A 24487-nucleotide genomic window follows, 5' to 3' on the forward strand; every position below is an offset into this window, starting at 1 on the left:
AAAGTTTTAAAATAATCCATTCCTATTCCTTTTTTCAAGCATGAAAAAGCATAAGTAAATAAGTCACTTATGGTTCCAGTGCTCCCAAACAATCATATTCATTTATATACATTAATCTTTTTTTAAAACATAACTGTGGTGCCTTCTACTTGTTTGCATGGCTAGACTTTCAGTCCCATGGGCAAACTCTGCTTGAGGGGATTCCTCTTCTGAGTAATTTCCTGTGTCTAACTGCACCATTTCTCCATAGTGAGGAATTCTCATAATGAAATAAGCATATCAATCCATTCACATTCTCACGTGCTCATTAGTGTGATTTCAAACAGCCATAGTTTATGAGATCAGCATTTGCACTCTGATAAACTGAGAGCCTAACAGTCACTGAGAGAAATTTACCAATTCTTTGTACCACAGCCTTTCCAATTTTTATATCTGTTCTTTTTCTAAGAAAACCTATTTAAGGCATTTAACTAGCATTTTCAATAAATCATTTTAAGAAGGTTATGTATGGGGTATTTTCCTAAATCCCTGAAAATCTGAGAATGTTCTTTTGATTGCTTTTCATAGAAAAGGTAATTTAACTGGTTCTTAAATTCTTGGATCTCGATTGTTTCTTTTAAAACTACATGTGTCTTTTCCATTACTATGCCAGTTAAGGTTTTTGATCGCAAACAACAGACACCAGGGCTGGCTAACTTAAACAGAAAATAAATTCATTGGACCCATATTTTTGAATTACAGAATCAAAAGGAGCCTGGATATCAGGTAGAAACCAAAGGATGCTAGGCATCTGAGAACACAGCCAACATTATGCTAAAGATATAGTCTGTTAGAATGATGGAAAAAGGCCATTGGGACATTTGTTTCTGCTGTTGCTGGGCTCAAGATTCCATGATGCTGCCAAAACTAAAGTCCTTTTAGTGTCCATGGTTTTAGCAAAGCCAAAATCCCACAGGGAGCATCTGAGTGGCTGAGTAGGTCATGTGACCTGCAAAGGGATGGGGAATGGGAATTTTCTGATCTCATTTGTTTTCTGCTTCCCACAAATTTAATACAGGATTCCTCCCTAAATTAGGGAAAATGATCAGACCCTAAGACCAAAAGATGACAAATATCCACTGCAATTATCTTCTAGCTTTTAGCAGATCTGAGTTTAATGCCAGTTTAATTTTATCCCAATAAACAACATATTGCTTTATTCTGTATGCTTGTGGAGTTTTTTTCCTTCATACTAGAAATTTAAAATTTCAGCCAGGATATGTCTAGATGCAGTTCTCCCTTCATTGACCTTGCTTGATTTGCTCACTTAGGACAATTTCTTTTTCCCTCCCTAGAACAATTTTCTTCAATTATATCTTTGACTATTTCTTTACTTTCAGTTGTCTTTGCTATATACCCATATATGATATATACCTACAAATCTTAGATTGAAGTTCCATTCTCTAAATTATAACCCTAGGTATATAAAATAATATATTCAGACTGCTACAACTAGCTAGAGTTTCTCATTTATTATTAAACAGTGCCATCAATTTTGAAATACATTATTTTTTAGATTCTCAAAACATCCTATTTTATCCATATAGGTCCCTCAAACTCAAGGCCAACTAGACAGACCATCAAATAATGCCTCTGAACAGATTTACACCAATAGAGATTAAACAGACTAGCCAGTAATCATGTCATGTCATATATTTTTATATTTATGTTTTGTATATTAATAACATCTTATGTCAACACCTATTTAAATCACTTGATAATAATTACTCTATTTTACCAAAAAGAAGAGAGGCAATGGGTTCCTTTAAAGACATACATTTTTAGGTAATAGGGTTCATTCTATAGAATAGACTCAAATTCTGTTTTCAGAAAGTCTTGTCCCTGAAACTACCTGAGAGGTCCATTATAAATGCCGATCCCCAGGCCCCACACCAGTCCTATGGAATTAGAATCTCAGGATGGAGGGGTAGAAATTTGCTCTTTAAAAAATAAGTTCCTTGGATAATTCTTTATCCATGAAAGTTTGAGCATCACTGCTCTAATTCACTAATAATGATACTAATACTAAAATGTTAACCTGGATAGACAAGGAATTAAACAAGGAATGGGATTATTTTACAATCCGATTTTAAAGTATTTCAGGTCAAGAACCAAGATCAGATTTCCATTAGCACTTATTCTATCTGAAACAATCAGTTTGGTAAAAGTAGTTTCAAAATTCTGGTAACTCGAGTTTCTCTTCGGATTGACTCAAATTGCCTAGGCCACTTACCATGTGGAAATGCAGTGAACCCTTTCCAAAAGCAATGTTTCCCTAGAGGTTTCACCAGATCAACTAACAAAAGGCACACATTCGGACTGCAGAACATAACTACCAGTGAGAAAACTAGGATCAGATGTCAACCATTTTATTAATTCTCGAGGTAGTTTCACTTTTCTGCCATTAATAACATACTAAGAGCCAGCCTGAAAACTCAATGGTCAGTTTCTTGGGTGACTTTGTTAAAAAAAATCATCTGACAGTGTTACTTCAGGCATGATATTGTATGAAGTTGTTTCTAATGCCATAACCAAATAGCCAGACCCAATTCTGATGTAATCGTTTTCCTGCATCAAAGATTTGAAATGAAATATTCTGTGAGACAGCAACCAAACCTTTCAGCCTAGCAGTGAAAAACTGCCAATGGTAACTTGCTCATTGCATCGAGGCTCCCAGCTGGTCCGTAAACATTTAGAAGCCAAATATGATTCTATTGAAAGAGATGCTTTGGAACAGTTTCTGATTTTAATTTGATGGTCCTGAGTAATATACATATTTAGTAGCTATGAAACCATTGTTAATATACTTGTTTTCAGCTATCAGAACATTTAGTCTATGTAGATATAATCCGAGTTCGGCTCACCATTTGTTTATTTTCAATAAGCACTCGTGTGTGTGTGTGTGTGTGTATGTGTATGTATGTGTGTGTGTGTGTGTGTGCGTGTGTAAGATAAACAAGGTAAAAACAATTCTGCTAAAGTTTCAAGAAAATTAAACCAAGATGAGAAACATCTTAAACCTTAATTAAAACAATATAAGTACATTAATTAGATATGACACTAATATACTCAAATTGGGAAGAAATTTCTGGAACCAGTCATTAAAACAATTAGATTTTTAAAATATCCACAGGACAGATTGGAGAATTTAAAACTATTAAATCATCTAGAGACAATTTCTATTTATATTTTCTTGAAATAAAAGTGTTCAACTACTAGGATTAGTCGTGTCTGCTTTAAAGTCACATATTTAATACTGATGTGTCAGTTTCCAGGTTAGTCAGCTGCAGACCGACCAGTCAAGGTCCACAAGCATTCTATCATCCAAAATGTAATTGTTTGGGTAGATACCGTCCCTCTCCCGCGGCCAACCTAAGGGAACAGAGATCGAAGGAAGAGACGGGAAGACACTATGACTCAGAAGTTATCATTGGCACAGTACCTTGCACTGTAAGGAAAACCGACGCAGCAGATGACCCTCCTTCGTTGGAAACCAGGCAGTGGTACTCTCCAGCATCGGTGGGCTTCACAGTCCTGAGCTCCAGGGAGAGGTTGGCCAAGACTCGCGTCCGTGCTGGGTCTGCCAGTCGAATGTCTCTGTCGTTCCTCTGCCAGGTTAGGTTGTAATCCACTGTGCTGGTGACGAGACATGTCAAAACCGCTCTTTCCCCAGGAGCGACGGTAACATTGCTAGGCACTTGGATGACCGGAGGGGGCTCTATGAAAAATGAAAAGATTCAAATCAAGAGACCCAAAAGCTGTCTTGCTCGCTTATGGAGGTGGTTTAAAAATTGAATTAGTATGGATTGACTCTCCAGTAGAAAAGATGCAGTGCAACAGAACTTACTCATTAATACATGCCTATCACCTCAAGAAAGTCATCTAGTTGAAACATGCCTTAAAAAATAGAGCTTATTTACATACCAAAGTATATTCAAGGCTAAATCTATAAATTATAAAGAGAGGTATGGCAAAAGGATATGACTAAACTGATTTAGGATTGGGAATAAGTCAAATCTGGATTTGAGTTTTGAAGGAAGTAAATTTTAAGATTTCTTCATTTAAAAATATTTATGTGTCATAGAATTGCACACCTGAAACCCACATAATTTTATTAACCAATGTCAGCCCAATAAATTAAAAATATTTATTTAGTGTTTTAAAGGAAATGGCACATAAAGTATGGTCGATATGGCAAAGATAAGATACAATCTTATTAACAAGATACAATAGTACAACAGTAGAGTAAGACAAATGTTGCCGCAGCAGGGACGGGGAACATTTTTATTCAAGAAGAACAAGCCAACAGTAGGGACAAACCTTTAATAAAATTGTATACCTAGAGTCACGTACACAAAGGCGCTGACTAATGCACGCAAATTTCTGGTGTTGTCGAAAGCCACTTACTAAAACTGTTTAACCAACATTTCCAGAGAGAGTCACTTAGTGCTCGAGTCTGGTTTGAGAATAAATCGGATTGTCTCTCTAAAGCTCACTCTGCCCAAATGCTTTCAAATGATCTGCTGCAGCAAACCATTACTGAGGACTGATACCGGAATAAAATCTGCGGTGAGCCGTGCTAGCTGGAAACCCCTACGTCTGTTTTAGTTTAACTATAAAAGAGCACCAGATATTCAAACTATCCTTCTTTATTTAAAATGACATATAAGTGCAGATGAATATCATAAGCCTAGAATAAAACCTGGAAACAATATGCCAAAACCACAGTGGTTATCACTGAGTGAAAGAAATGTGTATATATTCCAGATTTTCCTTTATTTATCCTTTTTTCCCAAACATTTTTAGAGGAGTGTGTGCTATTTTAAATTATAAAAAATAAACATATATTTTATCATTCTGCTATGTTTTTAAAATCTCTTAGGCAAACAGCTGGTGAATAGAGTGGAAAGAGAACATAGCAATGTTGGGACGCTCTGATTGGAGCCTGGCGAGGTTTGAAAGACAAAATACAGAGCACTTTGTTAAATTTGAACTTCGGATAAACATCAAATAATATTTTAGTATAACTAGGGCTCATGGAATATTTGGGACACTCTTACATGAAATTCAAATTTAACTGGGCATCCTATGTTTTCATTTGCAAAATCTGGCAAACACAACATGCCTAGCTCTACCCCTATTTGTGTGGCCTTAGATGAGTCCATTTATGTGCAGCGTTTGTTTCCTTTTCTGAAAAACAAGGGGATTGATTTGTTCGTCTTAAAAGCCCTCTCCAGTGCTAAGGTTCTATGAATCTAACATACAAGCTCGTATGGTTCTGGGATTCTAACACACGAGACCCACTGAGGATCTGGAAGTGATTGTGTGTGCGCACGTGTTCACACTCTATCAAAACCTTTCTGAGACCACAAAGCAGGGTGGCGGCGCCGAGTCCTCCGCCTAGGCTGGGGGAGGGTGAGAGGCGGGTGGAGCTCGGAGGCGGGCGGGGTAAGCCCAAGTCAGCCCAGAAAGAAGTGCCCACTCCTTTAAGTGCAAAGGGGTATGTGCTGTTTCTTTTGCTGTTATAGTCATTGTCACTACCATCGATACTTTATTTTTTAAACAAACGTCTTCACCCAGACCAGGGATTTTATAAGCGCTTTAGAAAACATGAGATCCCCGTGACGGACGCATGCCTAGATCCCCCGTGAGGACCGTGGCTCTCATTTCTCCAGCTGCTGTGCTCGCTGATTGCTTACTGACAGCTCATTGTCAAGGGAGGTCTCACGCTCAGGGTCAAGCCCTGTTTCCAGCGGGCTCACTTCCAGTGACCACGTCATGAGGGAACAAGGGCCCAGCCCTCTTGCCTCAGCTCAGGGTCATACCAGCTCCAGAGTTCCCTGCGGGGTCAGCTGGGGCTCCTGTTGTGTCTCCATCACAATATAACTTCTTCCACTTCCTCACTCCCTTACAGGTGCTTCTATCTAGCAAATTCCTCCATAACCCCCTTGCAGGCAGAGCCTGCCTCAAAGTCTACATCTTCTTCACATATGAACTCAAATGCATAAAATGCCAATTTTCTAATAACATACAGGAACAGGTGAAATTTGAAATATGGCATACAATATTGCCACTGCATAAATACCTAGCGACAATAAATATTATGCATGCTGAAAGATTTATGCGTGCACGAATAAATGCGGAGGTGACGGGGAAGATGATGAAAGTGAATTACAGCAGTCTACAAAGGAAATCAAGGTAACAGATTACCGGAAATAGCCTGGTGCTGGGAGGATGAAGGGCAGTCATTCCTCAGTGGAAAAATGACTGAGGGAGGGTTAGGGGACCAGAGAACCTCACACTGGAGAGAGAAAGAATGACAAGCATAGTCCCTGCAACGTCAGGTAAAGATCATTAGACTGAGTCAGGAGGCCAGGAATCTTTTCCTTACCATCTTTCCAGCTGATCAAAAATGGGTCACTTGCTTGCTCTGAGCTTCAGTTTCTTTAGCTATAATGTGATAAGGTGGTGTAATAATATTTTTAAATCTTATCTTGCTCTAAAAGAGATTCCTGTACTTACAGTTTTCGATTGCCTGTCACTGACATGCTGCTGACAAATTTTCTCTTTTCCGTACTTTACCTAAACCCAGAATTTTAGGTTGTGCGTGTGTGTGTGTGTGTGTGTGTGTGTCTGTCTGTCTGTCTGTCTGCAGACACATGCATGCGCCTGCATGGGGGTTGGGGAATTGCCTTAATAATGAAATTCAGTAGAGAAAATTAATATGACAACTAAATTATCAAATATCACTCCATAATATTTTTTCCTGCTTTTGCAGTTTTAGTAATTAATTTCTACATGTGTATATGTAATTAAAGAAATATATAATGTTCTTCACATTTTAAACAATCCATAACCAAAATTTCCAATGAACCAAAAATCCTTAAACATGTAAGCTAAAAGAAAATGTTGAAAATAATTGAGGTAACATACTGGTCAAAATTTAGTTTTTCTCTAAACTGCTCTTGAGTGCTCATTAACTTTGTAAAATAATATCCACAGTGATATAATATCATTATCCCATATTGCCATGTTACCTAACACCGCTGCCCAAAATATAATATCTACCTATCCTGTGAATTTGCACCTGATTCCAGTATGGAAGTTTGATTCAGAAGTGGGCTCAGAATTGAGGCTGGCGTGTGAAGTAAAAATTAGCCCAAGAAAGAAATGTCCATTCTTTTGAGTCGACAGGGGCACTTGCTTGTTACTTCTGCTGTTACAGTCACTGCCATTACCACCAACACCTCTGCCTCCTTCTTTCATAAACGACCGAGTGGGACACAATCCCTGAAAATTGGCTTCGTCCAATTTCCAAGTGATACCGCTGCTCGGCTGGCGCCGGCATGGACGGGAAGGGCCTGCGCAGAGCATGCACACAGAAGCCGCTGACACCAGTGAGCCAGATTCCTCACAGTCAGTTCATAAGTTCTTACTGGTGCTTCCCAGGCATTTATGCAAGATGTCTGAATCGACTCACTCAAGCCTCTTTCCCTGTTGTCCTTCCCTTAATGAATATTGCTGGGAAAACAACTCCAGTGCTCAAGTGTTTGTTTTCCCAGAAGCTGAGGAATGTTGACACAATTCCAATGCTTTTAATAATTACTGGAGATGAAAAAAAATGGATGCTTTATGATGCATGTCAACTTGCTAAATTGTTCCAGAGGACAAGCTTTATTTTTCTAAGAATAAGAGAATACAAATAATTTACTGCAAGAAGCACATGGTTGCACGCCTCTGTTTTAAAGTTCAGCTTGGGCTTATTGATAACAAACACAGATCCTAGTCTTCTAAACAATTATAAAGCTTCTTTTATCTCAAGCAGTCTCCAGAAAATACACATCAATACTAAAAGCAGATACAGACATTGTTAGGAACTCAGTGGCCACATCTAGGTGAGAATACACTTACTATTAAATGCTCAGCAATGCTAGTCTACAGGGCAGGCAGAAAATAAATCAGTCAAAACAATCCGATAAATTCTAAATATATGCTGAATAAGTGGCTTAAATTCTGGTCATTGATTATGCCTCATAGTTTTTTTGTTATTGTTGTTTCCTAAGAATTCTGTGAGAATAGAGAAAAAAATAGTCTTTTTCACTAAAAGACATTCTACCTGATGAAATAATCTGAGCCTTCTCTCTCCTTTATTCATAGGAAACACACTATCTAAATGTAAAATAATGAGCAGGTCTTCTGCCCTTCTTAATGCTAATATTGTAGCCGCTAATATTGTAGCCACCCTTTATGGTCTTCAATTTCACTGTCAGAATCCATTCATAAAAGCACTCAGTTCATTATGAATATAGAAGAAAACAGAAAATTTAACCTTAATATTATCACAACAGATCCCTTCCTTTTTTAAAATTTATTTTTTCAAAAGAAAATGCTATATGGCCATTACAAAAATGATGTATTAAGCCTCTAGTTTATAGCAATATTGTTGATAACAACAATATAATAATAATAGCTAATACCTATTATTGGTTCCATGTGTCAGTCTCCCTTCAAGTGTGTTACTCATTTTTGATATTGTATCTCATTTAATTCCCACAGTTTCTTCATGAGATACTATTAGTGTTCTTATCCTCATTTTATAGTTGGGGAAACCAAGACACTGAGTGCTTAAGGAAGTGGCCCAAGGAGGGCCACCCAGCCAGTACATGGTGACGCCAGGATAGGCAAACACCCCATTTCCATAGCTGCGTGAACACTCAGGAAGCGGCAAAGCAATTGGTGATAATCACCTGACACATCAAAAAATGTCTGGGCCCGTCCAGTCCCGGCATCGCTGGCAGCGATGCACTCATAGGAGCCTTCGTCAGTCAAGGTGACCTTTTCAATATCCCAGTTCACAGTGGCAGATTCCCTGGGGTAAGAAAGCAGAAACATTTTTAGTTACTATAAAAATAAGACTGAGTTGAAAGCAGTGATTCCACTATTTGTTCTGAAGCCTTCGTTCAAGAGACACCATCAAGAGAACGAGCCCTGGCTCGTGTAGCTCAGTCAGTTAGAGCGTTGTCCCTGTATGCCAAGGCTGCAGGTTCAATCATGGCTCAGGGCACATACAAGAGTCATCCAAGGAATGCCTAAATGGGCAGAACAACAGATCGGTGCTTCTCTCTCCCTCCCTTCCTCTCTCTTGAAAGATCAAGTAAATAAATAAAACTGCAGAGTTCTTGCTGGCTTAAAATTATACAACTTTTATATTTTAATTAGAAAGTTGAGTTTCTCTACTCTGAGCAAAGAGACAGTAAGTTACAGAGATTATAAGTTTCTTTAGGGAAATATATTCTGGCTATGTCAAAATACACGATAAAGATCTGTTAGAGAAATACTCCTTAAATCTTCTCTTCCTATCATTTTCAGTTTTTGGTCATGTTCAGTGAGGTTCTTAAACAAAGCAATCAACCAGTTTGAGGGTAGAAAATAGACTTTTTGATTCCAAAAAGATAAACACTCTTTTACTTTCTTATATAGAAGTTCCATATAAGACTATTTACCATATATGGTTCAATCTATGTATATATTTAAAAAAGAAAATATAAACCCTCTTGTCTTATAGTCACACTGGTCATTTATGTAAAAAAAAATTGCTTTGCTGTATTGTGTATTCGTTCCTTTAATAAACATTTATACTTTGTTCTCTAAAACTGTTCAAATTATTTCTCATTGTCTGAGTAATAGAAGTCCAGTTCTTATTTAAAAGATTCCAATAATCCGTGAAGCAAGCCTTATTTTGTTTTAAAACAATTGAAGTTCATGAATATTTCCATAATTTTTTCTTACAATCATCCACAGCTCCTTTTTGTAACCTTTTAAACATCCAAGATACAGATGAGATAAAAGATCTCATTGTGAAGTCAAGACATCTTCCACTGAAGCCAGAAATTGTGTCACGATACCGCACAGTAAAGATTCCAGCTCTCTTGCTGTCCAGAGAAACCCATGGCCAAACGGCCATGAAGGAATAACTGAGCCCTGAGTGCACATTTAGCACTACACTAGAGCTGGCAGGAGAAAGTTAAGGCACAGGTTCCTGACATCAGAAAAGTCAGAAATTAAACAATATCATTGTCCCGTATACCTTAGTTACTGAGACTATTCAGTTAATGCCATTTCCTTTCGATTGTGTATATACAAGGTGTGAGCGGTCCTTACTGTCACACTCAGAAGAAAACGGAAGGTGACGGGACTCTCTGTGCTGTCCTGATCCCCTAAGCTGGATCTCGAATGCTTAACAGCAGTTTACTCAGGCCAAGTTTATCAATGTCATTGTCTGGAGGCCCTGGAAAGCCCCAGAGAGGCAGACATTCAAAATACATATGTCTTTTGTGTCCTTTGTAGTCCCCACTTCAGAGCCAAACATACAGAGTCTGGCACAAATAACGCCCCATTTTTATTACTAAACCTTTTATTACAAAACCATACCCATGTGATTCTGTAACATAATAGTATCACACTCAAGCACACCAGATGACATTTTAGGTGAAATATTCAAATTGCTGTCTGTCTTGTTCGAGACATTCACGTACCCTAACAACCACACTCACTGGCGCTACTTCTGCTGGACCCTGATGAATATTAGGATTCATCAAAAATGTTACATGTAGAAATTTAGAACAGAAAGGGACAATTCTAGTCCCAGCTTCTAGTCCTGGGACTAGAATTGTCCCAGCCCCTCGTTTTAAAAAAGAGAAAGTTGAGATCCAGAAAGGACAAGTAATTTGTTCAAAGGCACATAACCAGTGTACAGATTGCTTGGAGAATGTTCTTTACAGTTATCCTAGTTCTTCTCTCCGTTATGAACTATTACATGAAAATAATTCTCTCTTTCATGTAGCCTTCTCAGTTGACATTCAGGCAATATGGCCACAATAAAAAGTTTTGAAGGTATGGCCTTGGAGTAGGGGAAAGAATATGTCAAATAAAAATGTGTTCCGCTGTTAATACAAACTATTTATCTTATATTCCCCTAGTGACCATAGTGATTCGCATAACAAAGATTCAGTCATATGTCTCAAGTTATTAGGAAGTTTAGCTCAAAGATGTGTGAGTGAATCGGGGTTTGAGTACCAATCTATCATCACCCATGCCTAATTCTGTCTTTAGCCTCTCATATCCAAAAACCTCCAATATATGTCAGCAAGATCTGTCACATCTCCACATCACAGAGCTGGAAAAATGAGGGAATGAATTCTTGTGGCTTACCTCCCAGAAATTGCATGGAATTAATGAATTAATGTGTATAAAGAATCTCATGTCTTTGCAAAATGTTACTATTTAAACATAAAGCAGAATGTTTTGACTTCATCACTTAGGTATGTAGCTTCGTCATTTGATATCCTGGTCAGTTAGGTTTGATTTATGGTTTTTAAATATGCAGCTAAGTAAATCATCAAGATATACTATGTGAGGAAAAAGTGGCAGGAAATAATGCAGTTAAATCTTTAAATAATGGAAAAACTTATAAATTCATAAGGAACATTCCTGCCATAGTTTTGACTTACAATGTCTACCCCATAAAGACACTGTATAAACTAAGTCTGTCAAATATTTAACATCTTATGGAAGTTATTTATATTAATATTGAATTAACAGTATGAAAGTTTTGTAAAATAATTCCTAGAGTTTTTTCCCCCAAAATGTAGTTGATTTCATAGTAAGTTAAAAAAAATACATTTCCCAGAACATCCTCTAGTTTTCAAGGTCTACTTAATTTTTATTAGGTTATTTATATTTGTCTAAAATAGTCACCCATTGTCACAAGGACAGTTGGTGCCCTCTAGCCCAATCCCATTGTTATACAGGGTGGGGCTAAAGGAAGTTTACAGCTGTTCATATGGAAAATAATACAATAATTAACAAATAATAATAGAAGAATAAACTCTGTGTTTCCTATACTCACGACTGCAAACCTACTTTTGCCCGCCCCTGGATGCATTGTGGACACATAGGTTTGTGTTCCAGCTGGCACCCCACACCAGTACACACCACTTCTCCCTGACCTCACCTTCTGCCTTTCTCCCCCCAGCTTACTGGGCTCCCGCCACACTGGCTTCCTTCCTGTCTTTCTTCTCCACATGCCCTTGTTCACTCGCTGGTCCTAGCATGTGCACACTCTTTCCTGATATCTGCACAACCATCTTTCTCACCATGGTCAGGTCTTTACACTGATGCCCCTTATCTTGAATTTTAAAATTACAACTTGACCAAAACGAATGCACCCCACCTACCAGGGTTACCTGTTCTGATGAACCTGCTTTGCATTTTGCTTTAGACCTGATCAGATCTACTTATCGTAACACTTGAAATCAGATTCAGAGACATGTGCACCTGGAAGCCAGTAGAGCTCAAGCTTCAGGGCCTCTCATCTTCAAGGACCCTTCCAAGGTTTGGTACCTAACTTTGTATTCATAATTTTGTATTCTTTGACTGAACAAGGGAACCTCCAATTGCATAAAATTCAGATTCTAGCATTTATCATGTTAACATATTATATTTATCACCTCTTTTTCTGTCTTCCTCCAACACAGTACAGGCTGCACAAGGGCACAGGCTTATATCTGTTTTGTTCACTCCTATATTCCAAGGTTATAGAGCAAATAAATAAGAATGTCTAATAAAAAGCACATTATAATAAGTATCTTCTACAAGTAAGCATTATTTGTATTAAAATTTTTATGTTTTGATTTTTGAGAGGGGGGGAATGAGGGAGGGAGAAAGGGAGAAACATTGATTTGTTCCACTTAGTTTTTCATTGATTGGTTGATTCTTGTATGTGCCCAACTAAGGATCAAACCCACCACCTTGGCATATCAGAACCATGCTCTAACCAATTGAGCTACCTGGCCAGGGCCAGTATTATTTGTATGTAGATGTTTAATGCTATAAGTTATGAATAGGAACATGTACCCACTTCAAATACTGGTCTACTCCAAGTAGGATTCCATTTCTGACAAAGCTCAAGGTAAAGGGCAGAAGACTTTCAACAGAGCAGGGAATTCGGCCCGGCTGCAGGTAGTACCCTGGGGTCTTCTTAGGCATTGTAACTTTGGGAGGGTCTACGGGGAAAAGGACATGGGTGAGAAGAGCACAGGGGTATCAGGTACTTCTTGTTAAGCCATTCAAAAGCTTCAAAATTCTCCCAAGAAATCTTCTGTATTCCAGTTCATCTAAATCACTAAAAGTCACTTTAATTATCTCTCTGCACGCAAAGCTTATTAATTTCAATGTCTTCATGAACCCTGTACCAAAGTATTCACTGAATCTAAGACTCCATGATTTTTAAATATGACATTATTTTTTATACTGCCAAGATAGGAAAAAAAAAAGCTACCCAATTAGTTACAATATATCACTAATTGTAGAAAATGTTTTGTTTACAAAAATGTAAATATATGAAAAGAACCCACATCTTAGAAATGAATTCATAGGGTGATTATTTTTTTAAAAAGAATGGAAAAATTTATTTTTAAGACTCTAATAGATTTTCATATTCAAATTAGGAGCCAAGACAACTAACTTTGAATATTCTAAATAAGGCACCATTGATGTTGGTTCCATTCTAGAACTTTAAACAATGACTACAGAGTTTTTCCTGATTTTTCCAAATCACAGCCTTATGTATAAACATTATTCTTCCATCCAATACTATAATATTAGAAACAATCCTATATGTCTATAATTCTAATGTTTTGATCAGAGTTTAGTCATCATCCTTAAGAAATAGCTCAAGTATAGACAAGTTGAAAAGCTACTTCATACCTATGAATAATCTCTAAGTTGTGTATCATCTCTAGACAATAGCAAACACATAAATAACTAGTTTACTAACTAACAAACCAACTTACCAAATAAAGTCAGAATCATCATTGATTGTTTACAATGAACTACAAAGTAGGAGGTTTCTGACAGTTGTACATAAATAGTGCACTAAGCCAATTTCGAAAGCTTATTCAAACATTAAACACATATGCCAGACTTTGGAAGAGGAATAAGAGCACCAGTATTTCCCAGTTTGACTTCTTACATTGACTGACATCATAAAAATTTCTAGATCTACAATCAGTGAGACATAACATGAAACTTTGGATGTGCTCTTTTACGATTAAGAAAAGTTACATAACCTATGTGTAAATGCTCATCAGTTTGGTAACCCAGTTACAATGTAGTATGTTATTTTTAACTTTATTCAACCACCTCCACCCGCCATTAAGCTATCAATACTGTAGTGGTGAATAAAATGATGTCTCACCTGGGACAATACTAGAAAAGGAAACACTTGATACTCTCTGGAAGAGATAATCATCCTTATCATAACCTGCTACTTTGAGAAAGAAAGCTTCATTTGGTGGTAAAAAGTCAGAAATATTCCATATGCCATAAGGCTTTCGATCTGGGTAGTATTTAACAGGAATTGTCTTAAGAGAACTGCCTGAGGTGCTCAGAAGTTCAAGACGGTCTACTCTAGCCGGAACGGCAATTCCGGAAGTATTCAGAAGCACATAGGTAGGTATTCCTACAAGAGAAAGACTTTGTTATTATTTATACATAATATGTTTGATAACAAGGCAACTTTTTGCTTTATAATAACAGATTATAAGGACCATAAGAACTACAGACTGGTCTACAAATTGTGGCCAAGTTGTAGAATATTTTCTACATAAAAGATAATTTATTCATGATGACAGAAACTTAGAAAATCTTAAGTGATTATTTTGTGGTCTTTTAACTATGTTTATATAGAAAAATTAAAATTGTGAATACTATGTTGTATGATGTTCGATTACATGAGCATTTTTAAAGTTCACTCTTTGTATCCTTCCAGTAACTGCAGCAATAAAAATAAATGAACAAGAAGCAGAAGAAGAAATTTAAAGAGTCACAGTAGGACTCAGCTCTTTTTATAGCTCTAAAACCACAAATAACCATGAGCGAATAAAATAAGAGAAGGAAAAAACAAAAACAAAAAAAGGAAGAACAAGCTTTAAAAACTAGCAATAATTTCACCTTTGACAGTATAACGATATATAATATCTTTAACATTTTAGACATATGTACACACACACAATACATCTGTTCACTTTGACAAGACTTTACAGATGTTAGTAACAGAAAGTCTCAAGATCTGGGCCAGTCATTTTTGAAGTTTAGTAAGTGTAAGCACCACTGGGGGTACTCCTTGAAGCACATGTTCCTGGGCCCTATCTCCTGTGGATCTATTGCAGGAGACCTGGGGAAGGACCCAGGAATCTTAATTTTTGACCGTCTCCCTGAGTGAGTTCAGCCTCACTGCTCTTGGGACAACACGTTGAAAAGCAGAGTGGGCCAAGAGCGCAATCATGTTTAAAGGTGCTCTGTTTCCCAATTTTACTGACTAGAACAGAACCATAAAAGCACAGACATTCTGAGAAATGTGTTCACTCGGACATCTAGCATGCCAATTTCAGTAATGTGCACATACAAACCTTGTACTGGTCTGCTGAGTGTTTTTTTGAAGTCCAGGGTAGGCTTTCGGGAAAAACCAGCTCGGAAATCAATGGTACTGAGGCCGGTGATGCGAACAGAGTGCCTCCCACTGCTGGAAGTCTGAAAATGTTTAAGGACAAACCCCATCAGGAGCAGATCCAGGATGCTGGTCATACTGAACATCAGCAGGGGGAACCGCTGGGTGTTTATGAAGATTGATATTCAGTAAGCGGGGCTCTGATCTGAGTATTCTGAACTTAACTATGATTCTATTATCTTTTTTAAAATTTTTATTTATTCATTTTTAGAGAGGGGAAGAGAAGGAGAGAGAGAGGGACAGAAACATCAGTTTGTGTTTGCATTTCGCGTGCCTCCTGTCGGGGACCTCGCCTGCAATCCAGGCATGTGCCCTACGCTGGGAATCAAACCGGCGACCCTTTGGTTCACAGGCTGGTGCTCAGTCTGCTGAGCCACCAGCTAGAGCTGATTCTCTATCTCAAATGCATGTTTTATAACACATTCCAGGGGACTGCTCTAAAGTACAATTCAGGCCCTGACCGGTATGGCTGAGTTGGTTGGGTATCCTTCTGCACAGAGAAATGTTGCTGGTTCGATTCCCAGTCAGGGAACATGCTTGGGTTGTGGGTTTGGTCCCTGGTCAGGGAGTGTACAAGAGGCAACTGATTGATGTTTCCCTCTCACATAACTGTTTTACTCCCTCTCTTTCTCCCTCCCTTCTTATCACTCTAAAAATAAATACATAAAATCTTTAAAAAAATACAATTCAGTAACATATTGCATACCCAATGGTAAATGATACAGGTGTTTAGTCACTAGCAAGTGAACCTGGAGTCAATCTGTAAAAGCTCTATGAGGACATGGATCTTTGTTTTGTTCACTGTGGTTCACATGTAGACACTGAGCAAATATTGAGGAAATGAATTAATGAGGAAATGTTCTCCTTAAACCCTAAAGGTTGCATTAAGAAAGCTGTTTCCTTTCCCTGTGCCTCTGAGAAGATACGGCCAGGACAAACATGGGAGCTGACCGTGAGGCAAATCTCTGTGCCCAGCATGCTCCGCTCAGCAGAGTCCCAGCCAAGGCACTCAGCGCTTCAGACACAGATATGAGTGAGACGCAGTCCTCGCTCTCTCTGAGCTCCTGGCCAGTGAGGGAGATGGATGGATAAATTGGAATCTTTAATGTGATGTAGCGGGTGAAAAGGGGGCCACATACTAAACCTGGCAAGCTCAGGGGAGGAGGCAGCCTTACAAACTCCGAGACTCAGAGTAACAACAAAGGATGGTCTGAAACTGGCACTTTCTAACTAAAAGCCGGTCATGGCAGGTAGTCAGGTCCTAGGGCAGTATTTCTCCGTAACAAAGGTCAATTTTCACCTAAACTGAGCCTGTTTTTTGTCTTTTTTTTTTTTTTTTTTTGTATATACAATAACATACTTGATAACATACCTTTGGAATATCAAAGTAATTTCCTTTTTTCCCTCAAAGCACAACCACCAAAGCAAAGACCACAAATCCCTTCCTTGTTATTATCATGTTAAGTGTTGACTGTTAGCTATCCTTTACCCACAAAAGTAAAAGAAGTATGTTTCACTTCCTATCCAATCCCAGAGATTCTAGCCCCACCCAACTTTGCTTTCTCCTGCCTCCCTGATCTATCACCTGTGGATTTCATGTAACTACTTCACGCCTCCTCCTTTGATTCTAATTATAAAATAAGGTGCATAACTGCCATTCTGTGCAGCACTTTCTCAATCCATCGAGATTTTGCTTCCTGGCAATTGTCGTCAGTTTGTCTCAAATAAACTCATAAAAATTCTTACAGGTTTGGATATTTCTTATGTTGACAATGTAGTGACAGAAATACTAATATGTACACAGAAATAACAGACTAGCCTGTCATTCAGCTAACACCTCCTAAAGCAGACGGTGGCTGGACTAAATGGTGAATTATACTTATGTACCAAAGTGACTCATGTGTGTAAATAAAAAATAACTTGTATTAGGGGCACAGGATAAATCAATAACACTACCATTTATTGCTCATGTTCTCTATGTGCAGACACTTTAAATACATTGGCTTATATAATCCTCCTTGCAATTCTATCAGATACATATCATAATTACTACCACTGCACAGATAAGGAGGCCGCCAAGATTTTGTCTCAAAATAAAAGAACGAGAGGATAGCCACATTTAAGCAAAAGCAGAAGACAGGAGTGAGGGAAGAGCATTCATATGATAACAGAGGGCACCGCGTATTTATCTGAGTTTCAACACATATGTAGGTATCAGAGCAATGACACAATGCAAGCTGCACAGTAGTCCCTAAATCACCGTGGCTTCTTCTTATTTGCCAATGAGGAGAGGAAAGGGGAAGAGATGTATGTGTCTCTGTTGCTCCCAAATTTATTCCTCATTGAGCAGAATCTGCAAGCACTCAAAGGGAAGGCAAATGAAGTGAAGAAAAAGAAGACAAACACATCTTCATTAAATCAGTGGTGTTGTATTCTTAACCTAAATGATGCTGGTAACTACTATGGCTCAATTTCATAAGGGTTACAAAGGATCGTGTGTGTAAATGGAAAGGTCTCAATAGTGCTACTTATTCCATTATTTCTAAAGGGAAACGTGTTATAAATTTTACAGAACAGACACAAAAAAGGAATGATCCTATTTTAAATCGGGGATTTCCTTTACGGTTATTAAAAAACCTTTCTAATTTCAGCTGTTTTAGATAATATGTGGCTTCGCTGAAGACACTATCGCCTGCTGATTTCCTGTGAGGTTAAACAAATGGTCCATATGATGATGAGTTGTTTTCAATTTATATACTGACATCATATATCACTGTAAGTTGCCTTGCTGCTCAGAAAGTCGCCTATGATAAAACAGCTGTTGAGGCTACGAGGGAAAATATGGCACAATTTGTCAAATGAATGCTATTAAGTGCTAATCGGCTGCCAAGTGTTCTGTGTGCATACCAATTGACCAAGAGTCCATGTGGAAAAAAGGGGGGCTTCATATCTAAATGAGAAAATTAAAAATGACCGAAGTGTTTGCAAATATGGTATCCTCTGTTGCTATATGATATGTTAAAATAGAACTAAGTTGATGATAGGGAGCCCCATATAATCTCTAGAAAATTATTGTAAAATAAATTAATTTTGATCCTTAAAATACCATACTAACAGAGTATGTGGAAATAAGAACATTGGCTGACTATTCTCTGAGCAATGCTAAAAACGTGAAAGATAGTAAGTTCAGAATTTTTGTTAATTTCATGTAAACAGTAGGAATGTCTGCATGGAATTTAAAAGGTTGATAAATAAAAGATACTCCCAAATGAGTCATTTTTTTATGCATACCCAACTCTGGATTGATGAGGGCAAAGGACATCACAAATAAACCAAAATTATATTTTACAAATATAATAAAAGAAAAAATGAACTAATTTAGTTAAAATGATCTCTGGTATTCATGCATGTAATTAACATTTTTTAATCATTCTCTTAAAACATTGCAAAAATATTAGGATAATATTTTAGGAATACAAAGCATCACATTAAATCTCTTGGTGAAAACTATCAATATTATTTTAGTCCTTTTTTTTTAAGTAAGCTGTTATTTTACTCTGGTTCTTAGCTGACCTCTCTTTTTCAAATTTCAGTGTAACAAGAACATGAAGGTTTCAGGTATAACGGTGGTAAAACAAACCAGTAAATGAAAAAAGGAGAAAGAAGTTCTAACATATACGAAACACATTCTGTACATCAGGCTAAATCTTTGATATAAATTATCACCTTTGATTTTCAAAAAGAAAAACCCCTGTGAGAGGGTGCTGCCATTTTCCTCACTTCACAGCTTAGAGAAGTTAAGTCACTTGTTTGAAGTCACAGCAACAAGAGGTGGCAGAGCCAGGAGTGAACTCAGTGTGGCTCGAGAGACCAGCCCCCGCGGCTGCCCCTGCGTTTATCTCAATGGACTGGGTTACACTGGTTTTAGTTAAGGCTGAAATACGCTGAAGTGCTCTATGTAAGAGAAAAGTAATATCAACCTTCTGAGACAATCCTGGGGAGAGAAGGAGAAGTGAATGAGGGAAAAGGAAGAGGAGGGCCAAGGAGAGAGCAGAAGGGCCCAACGTGCTTCCAGGTGTGTCCCCAAGCCTACTGGAAAATCGACTACACTCACAAAATGATGGTTGTTAGTGGATTTCCTGTGAACTTTCTGAAGGGGCTGAGCTGTGCCGTGCATCAGAATACGAAAGGTTAGAATCAACACACAAATGATTGGGAGGCAAGGACACGGTAGAAAAGTAAGCTTTCAGAAAACTGCAGAAATGTTGGGAGAAGGCTTTGGAATCTAACATGTTATGGACGCAGCGGGGCTGGAAGAGAACTGAATGATAGGAAGGTCTCAGAGAAGCGAAGAGAATTCAGCTAATTCTGTAACTGGGTCAAGCAGAGAGGACGTCCCGCTGCATATTTTTTCCCCCTCTCTTCTCTTCCAAATGATTTTAGCCATCTTGTAGCATCTGTCTAGATATGCAACAAAATGAGTAAGACCAAAATTAATTTTGATTAATTTTGAAAATTTAATTTCTTTAATCATCACCCAAGGATATTTTTAATGATTTTAGAGAGAGAGAACAGGAAAGAGACTGAGAGAAACATCAATTAGTTGCCTTCCGTACATGCCCCAAGCAGGGATCAAACCCACAACCTTTTGCTGTGTGGGACAACACTCCAACCAGCTGAGCCACCTGGCCAGGGCTGACTTAATTTGTTATTTGGCCTTTAATCTGTGGGCCATATGAAAATTAGAATTTGGCTCTGGAAAGCATTTTTCTACCATAGAATTTCTTGAAGTTATCACTCCTTCACAGAGCTAACCTAACCTCACAGCTTCTGTAGTTTTTTTTGTTTGTTTGTTTTTTTGTTTTTTTAAGAAAAGAGAAATCTAGGAGCAGCCTAGTGGCTCCAAGCATAACAGGAAATTTTCTAGAAAGTAGATGCTGGACAGGGTTCACAGGGGCTGGAAGTTCTGAGGGTTGTACTTCAAAGACCATATTTATTCATACGATTTTCAAAAGTTCATAATGAGCTACATTACTACTCTGAGTTCGAATGCTATGTTGGTCAAGCATGTAAAGTTCTGAGTGAGAACTACACAGGCAGCTGCAATGTGAGCAAAACAGAGGCAAAGAGGAGGTTGCACTAGATATCTCCTGGCAACCTTACATTGTAAATAGGTACCTTGATTCACAAAGCAGTACGAGAAAAGGAGCAGAAGGGACCAGAGTCTAGATTTCTGAACTGGAGTGAATGAAGGATCAGGACAAGCTGAAGCCCCATAGAGCAAGCACCATGGAGAGCTCCAGGGAAAATTAGCGGCTCCTCTGATACCTTCTTGGTCAGCTCTGTTGCAGATGGACCTACTTCTGAGTTTACGGATAAAGGGCTATTAAATACTTCTCTGTACTGAAAGTCCCTTCAGGCAATAGCTAAGTCATATTTGTCACCAACAAAATATTACTCAATAGGCATTTAACACATGTAGGTTTAATAAATATTAAAGTCATCCAAATGCCAAAATGTTGTTGCTTTTCCTTAGATTCTCCTAGGACCAGCTAATGTCCTAGGAGACGTTAAGATTCATCGAGTATTCTTGGAATTTTCCTGGAAGCATTATGCTAAGCATGTTCACACATAATGTCATAAAATCCTATTATATCCAAAAATTATTTTATAGCACCATAAAAAACGTGAGGCTCAAAGAAATGATTTACAAGCCTAGGTTTATACAGCATGTTAAACTGCAATTATTCCACATTCAATACTCTTTTTATAGTATATGCAGAGCATTGTAGGAGCATTGTAGAGCACTGTAGGATAGGATAATCTCTGGGCTGATTTTGATCCTATGGCATAGAAGTCAACAATGCCCTCCAACTATTCATTTGCCATTCTACATTTCTACACATTTTCACTGAGGAGGAATCGGGTTAGTGGAGTGTTGCCAAACTGCTCTTTGAAAAAAGAAAGCCCTAATTTTTGGCATTTTCCAATTTCTGTGGTATAAATGCTGCCACCATGAATGATTTCAAGCTGCCAACACGATGTCACCGAACACAGAGATGGGAAGACAAAGGGTGTGATTGACTCTCCGTGAGCCATTATGAGCCAGCTTCAGCATTTTATTAGGCCGTGGTAATAGCCCTGGCCAAGGTGATACAAAGGGAGTGAGGAGGAATGTCTGTCACTCACAGAGGTGTCTGTCTCGCCCCAGAAGTAACACAAATTCCTTCTTCTTTTTTTTTTTTTTGGTGAACTCAATGTACATTCCCCAGTCTCTCCCCAACTAAAATAACAAAAGAAGCTGCATGTTCTACATTATGGTGGTGCCTCCATCACCTGGGGTTCCTGAGTGACTGTGTGAAGTAGGATGTCATGGCAACTGCCCGCGACCCAGACCTGGACCATTAGTGAGGAACCAGCTTTCTTGTATTGAGCCGATGAGAGTTCCTCCTAGTACCAAATTCTGCCCTTTAGTAAATTCAATTCAAATGTTATTGATAGAGCTGGCTTTCATTTCTCCTGAAGAGTTTCAATGTTTCATAAAATAATATAATAAGCCCAAATTTAAAAAGAAAAAATTTAACGTGTATCTGCATTGACAGAAAGTATAGATACAATTTACACATATTCAAGAAGAATAATTTAATTAACTTTATCACTCCTGTGCCTGAAAGCATTTAAAGACTTTCCAACATTTAATTTAATTATGACAACATTAAGTAGGTATTATTTCCCCCCAATTTTCTCAGACTTAGAGAGGTTAGGTAATTTCTTCAAGATCAAAAAGACACTAAGTCATGGATCTTGAATTAAAATAAATGGCCAGCTCTTTTCTAAGTATTTGTTCTGAAATCACATACCAGTCTTTACAAATTAAAGACTGTGATGGTTTCAGTCAAACATTTAATGAGAACTTACTCGAGCTAGGCACTGTGCCAGACACAAAGATATAATAATGCTAGATAGATTGAAATACTATCATTTTAGTAGGCATTGTATGTTCACAGAAATGTGATAAACACACCCAGAACATAAACTCTATTTAAATATAGGGGCATACACACATACACATTTAGGCACACACAAGTGGACAGATGCACTTTTATTAGAAAAGGAAACATTCCATTTGGTTGATACTCTGATAATGGCAGATCAAAACAACTGGGATATTTTCCAGGAAAAGAAATAGAAAACATTCCATTGACCCAAAACATTGAATTAATGCCGCACCTAATCCATTTACATACCACACCTGGGGAAGTCTTTGGGCTTATTCAAAAGAGCCACCAGGTGAGAGAGAATAAGAGGTTGGCATAACATTCTTCTTGTGTGGTCCTTTGTAGATTGGAGGTTTATTCAGTTATTATCCCTGAACAAGCTCATGCCACTTGCGTATGGTTTCTAAAATATCCTTATCCTTAGAAAATGCATTAGGAGGGTCTGGGAACCGACACAACTATCTGAAACCAAAATATTTCTACTAGTCTCCGATTCTGAATATAATCATGTGGTTACGTACACTCCCTTCTCTCCTTGGGAGACTATCTAAGGACAGTTTATCCAAATTTACTTAATGGAAAGATACCCCAGGGGATGTGTTAAGTTACATGATCATACTGATAATCCTAGACTAATAGAAACAGTTTGTACCACCTAAATCCAGTGGGTGCTGACAACTACTTAATGTCTTTGCAGGGAGTTTCCCTCAAAGAGCAGAAGACAAAATTTGGCCTGAGAGTTCTGTGGTTATGTTCAAATACTCTATATATAGATATAACTCCCCGAAAGGAAAATTTCTTTTGCTTCTCAGAAATAAGATCCAGGATTTCTAGCTTCCCCGCAAGTGAGAATTTAGGAACATAAAGCAGCCTTCTCTTTTGTTTGTAATAAAACTTCACTTTCTTTTCAGTTACCTCTTTTTAACATGCTTTGACCTGCATCAGAGACAACTGAAAACACTTGAGTCATTTATATGATCTATACAGAGAAGTCCACTCCTTGTCCCTGCCTAGCAAAAGTGTCCTAATAAGTTACAGAAAAGTAATTACCAGGGTTTCAGAGGGTAACTGCAGAGGAGAGAAGAAGGCCACTCTCACGGCGTTTTAAACCATGGGAAAAATAGTGTTTTGTGCCAGTACATCCACTCTAGGCCACCTAATCAACTCTTTGGCCTGCTTCCTTGGAAATCCTCAGGATAAATGTATTAATTTTTATTCATGAATATTTATTTAGTTCTTTCCCAGGTACTGTGACATATACTAGTATACCGGTGACAAAATCTGGTCTATAGTGAAATAGGAAGAGAAAATCTGGGCAGAAATAAATACGATATGAGGGAAAATAACCCAAAAGGGAGATGCAGGAAAACTAAAGTTCAAAGGCAGAGGGAAAGAGGACATTTTAGACAGAAAGAGTCAGACAAAGCTTGATGACAGTGTTGCCATGTAAGCTTTAGGGGATCAGTTGTGAGTCAGGCTGAAAGGAAGGGAATTCCAGGAAAAGGGACAGTGTAGGGGAAACCGTAGGTCAAGGGAATGTGGCAGGGGAGAAGGTAAAAGTACCAAGTTTTATTTGCTAGAGTGTAAAGGCAGGTGATCAAAGAAAACCAGAAAGACTGGTTGAGGCTCCATTGACTGGTCCTTGAATACTATGCAAAGATCATATGATAGACAGACTGTTCTCCATATACTGGAATAAAAACTGTTATGTGAAGGATTCAAAAAGCCATTATTAATTCTCTTGTTAGAGCAGACATTTTTCCAGATAGCTGGGTGCATGGAAGAGAGCACTAGGGACATGCAATCTAATCTCAGACATGTCTCTTCTTGAGAAAGCACACATGTCAAACGCTAGCATTCACTCACCATCCAAAAGGAAAAT

General features: G+C 38.1%; 1 protein-coding gene across 1 annotated transcript in view; it reads right to left on the reverse strand.

Annotated features, from left to right (window-relative positions):
• Positions 1 to 24487, reverse strand: part of HMCN1 (hemicentin 1) — a 392649-nt gene that overhangs the window by 215764 nt on the left and 152398 nt on the right. Inside the window, exons 7-11 of the mRNA XM_054587651.1 lie at positions 15510 to 15630; positions 14297 to 14560; positions 12959 to 13103; positions 8787 to 8908; positions 3482 to 3757 (exon numbers count right to left, since the gene is read on the reverse strand). Of these exons, the coding sequence (XP_054443626.1) occupies positions 3482 to 3757; positions 8787 to 8908; positions 12959 to 13103; positions 14297 to 14560; positions 15510 to 15630 (928 nt within the window). The remainder of the gene's footprint in view (positions 1 to 3481; positions 3758 to 8786; positions 8909 to 12958; positions 13104 to 14296; positions 14561 to 15509; positions 15631 to 24487) is intronic.

The sequence above is a fragment of the Pteronotus mesoamericanus genome, unplaced genomic scaffold (assembly GCF_021234165.1).
Source record: "Pteronotus mesoamericanus isolate MK-2021 breed Mesoamerican mustached bat unplaced genomic scaffold, CSHL_Meso_final scaffold_1186, whole genome shotgun sequence".
Lineage (NCBI taxonomy): Eukaryota > Metazoa > Chordata > Mammalia > Chiroptera > Mormoopidae > Pteronotus > Pteronotus mesoamericanus.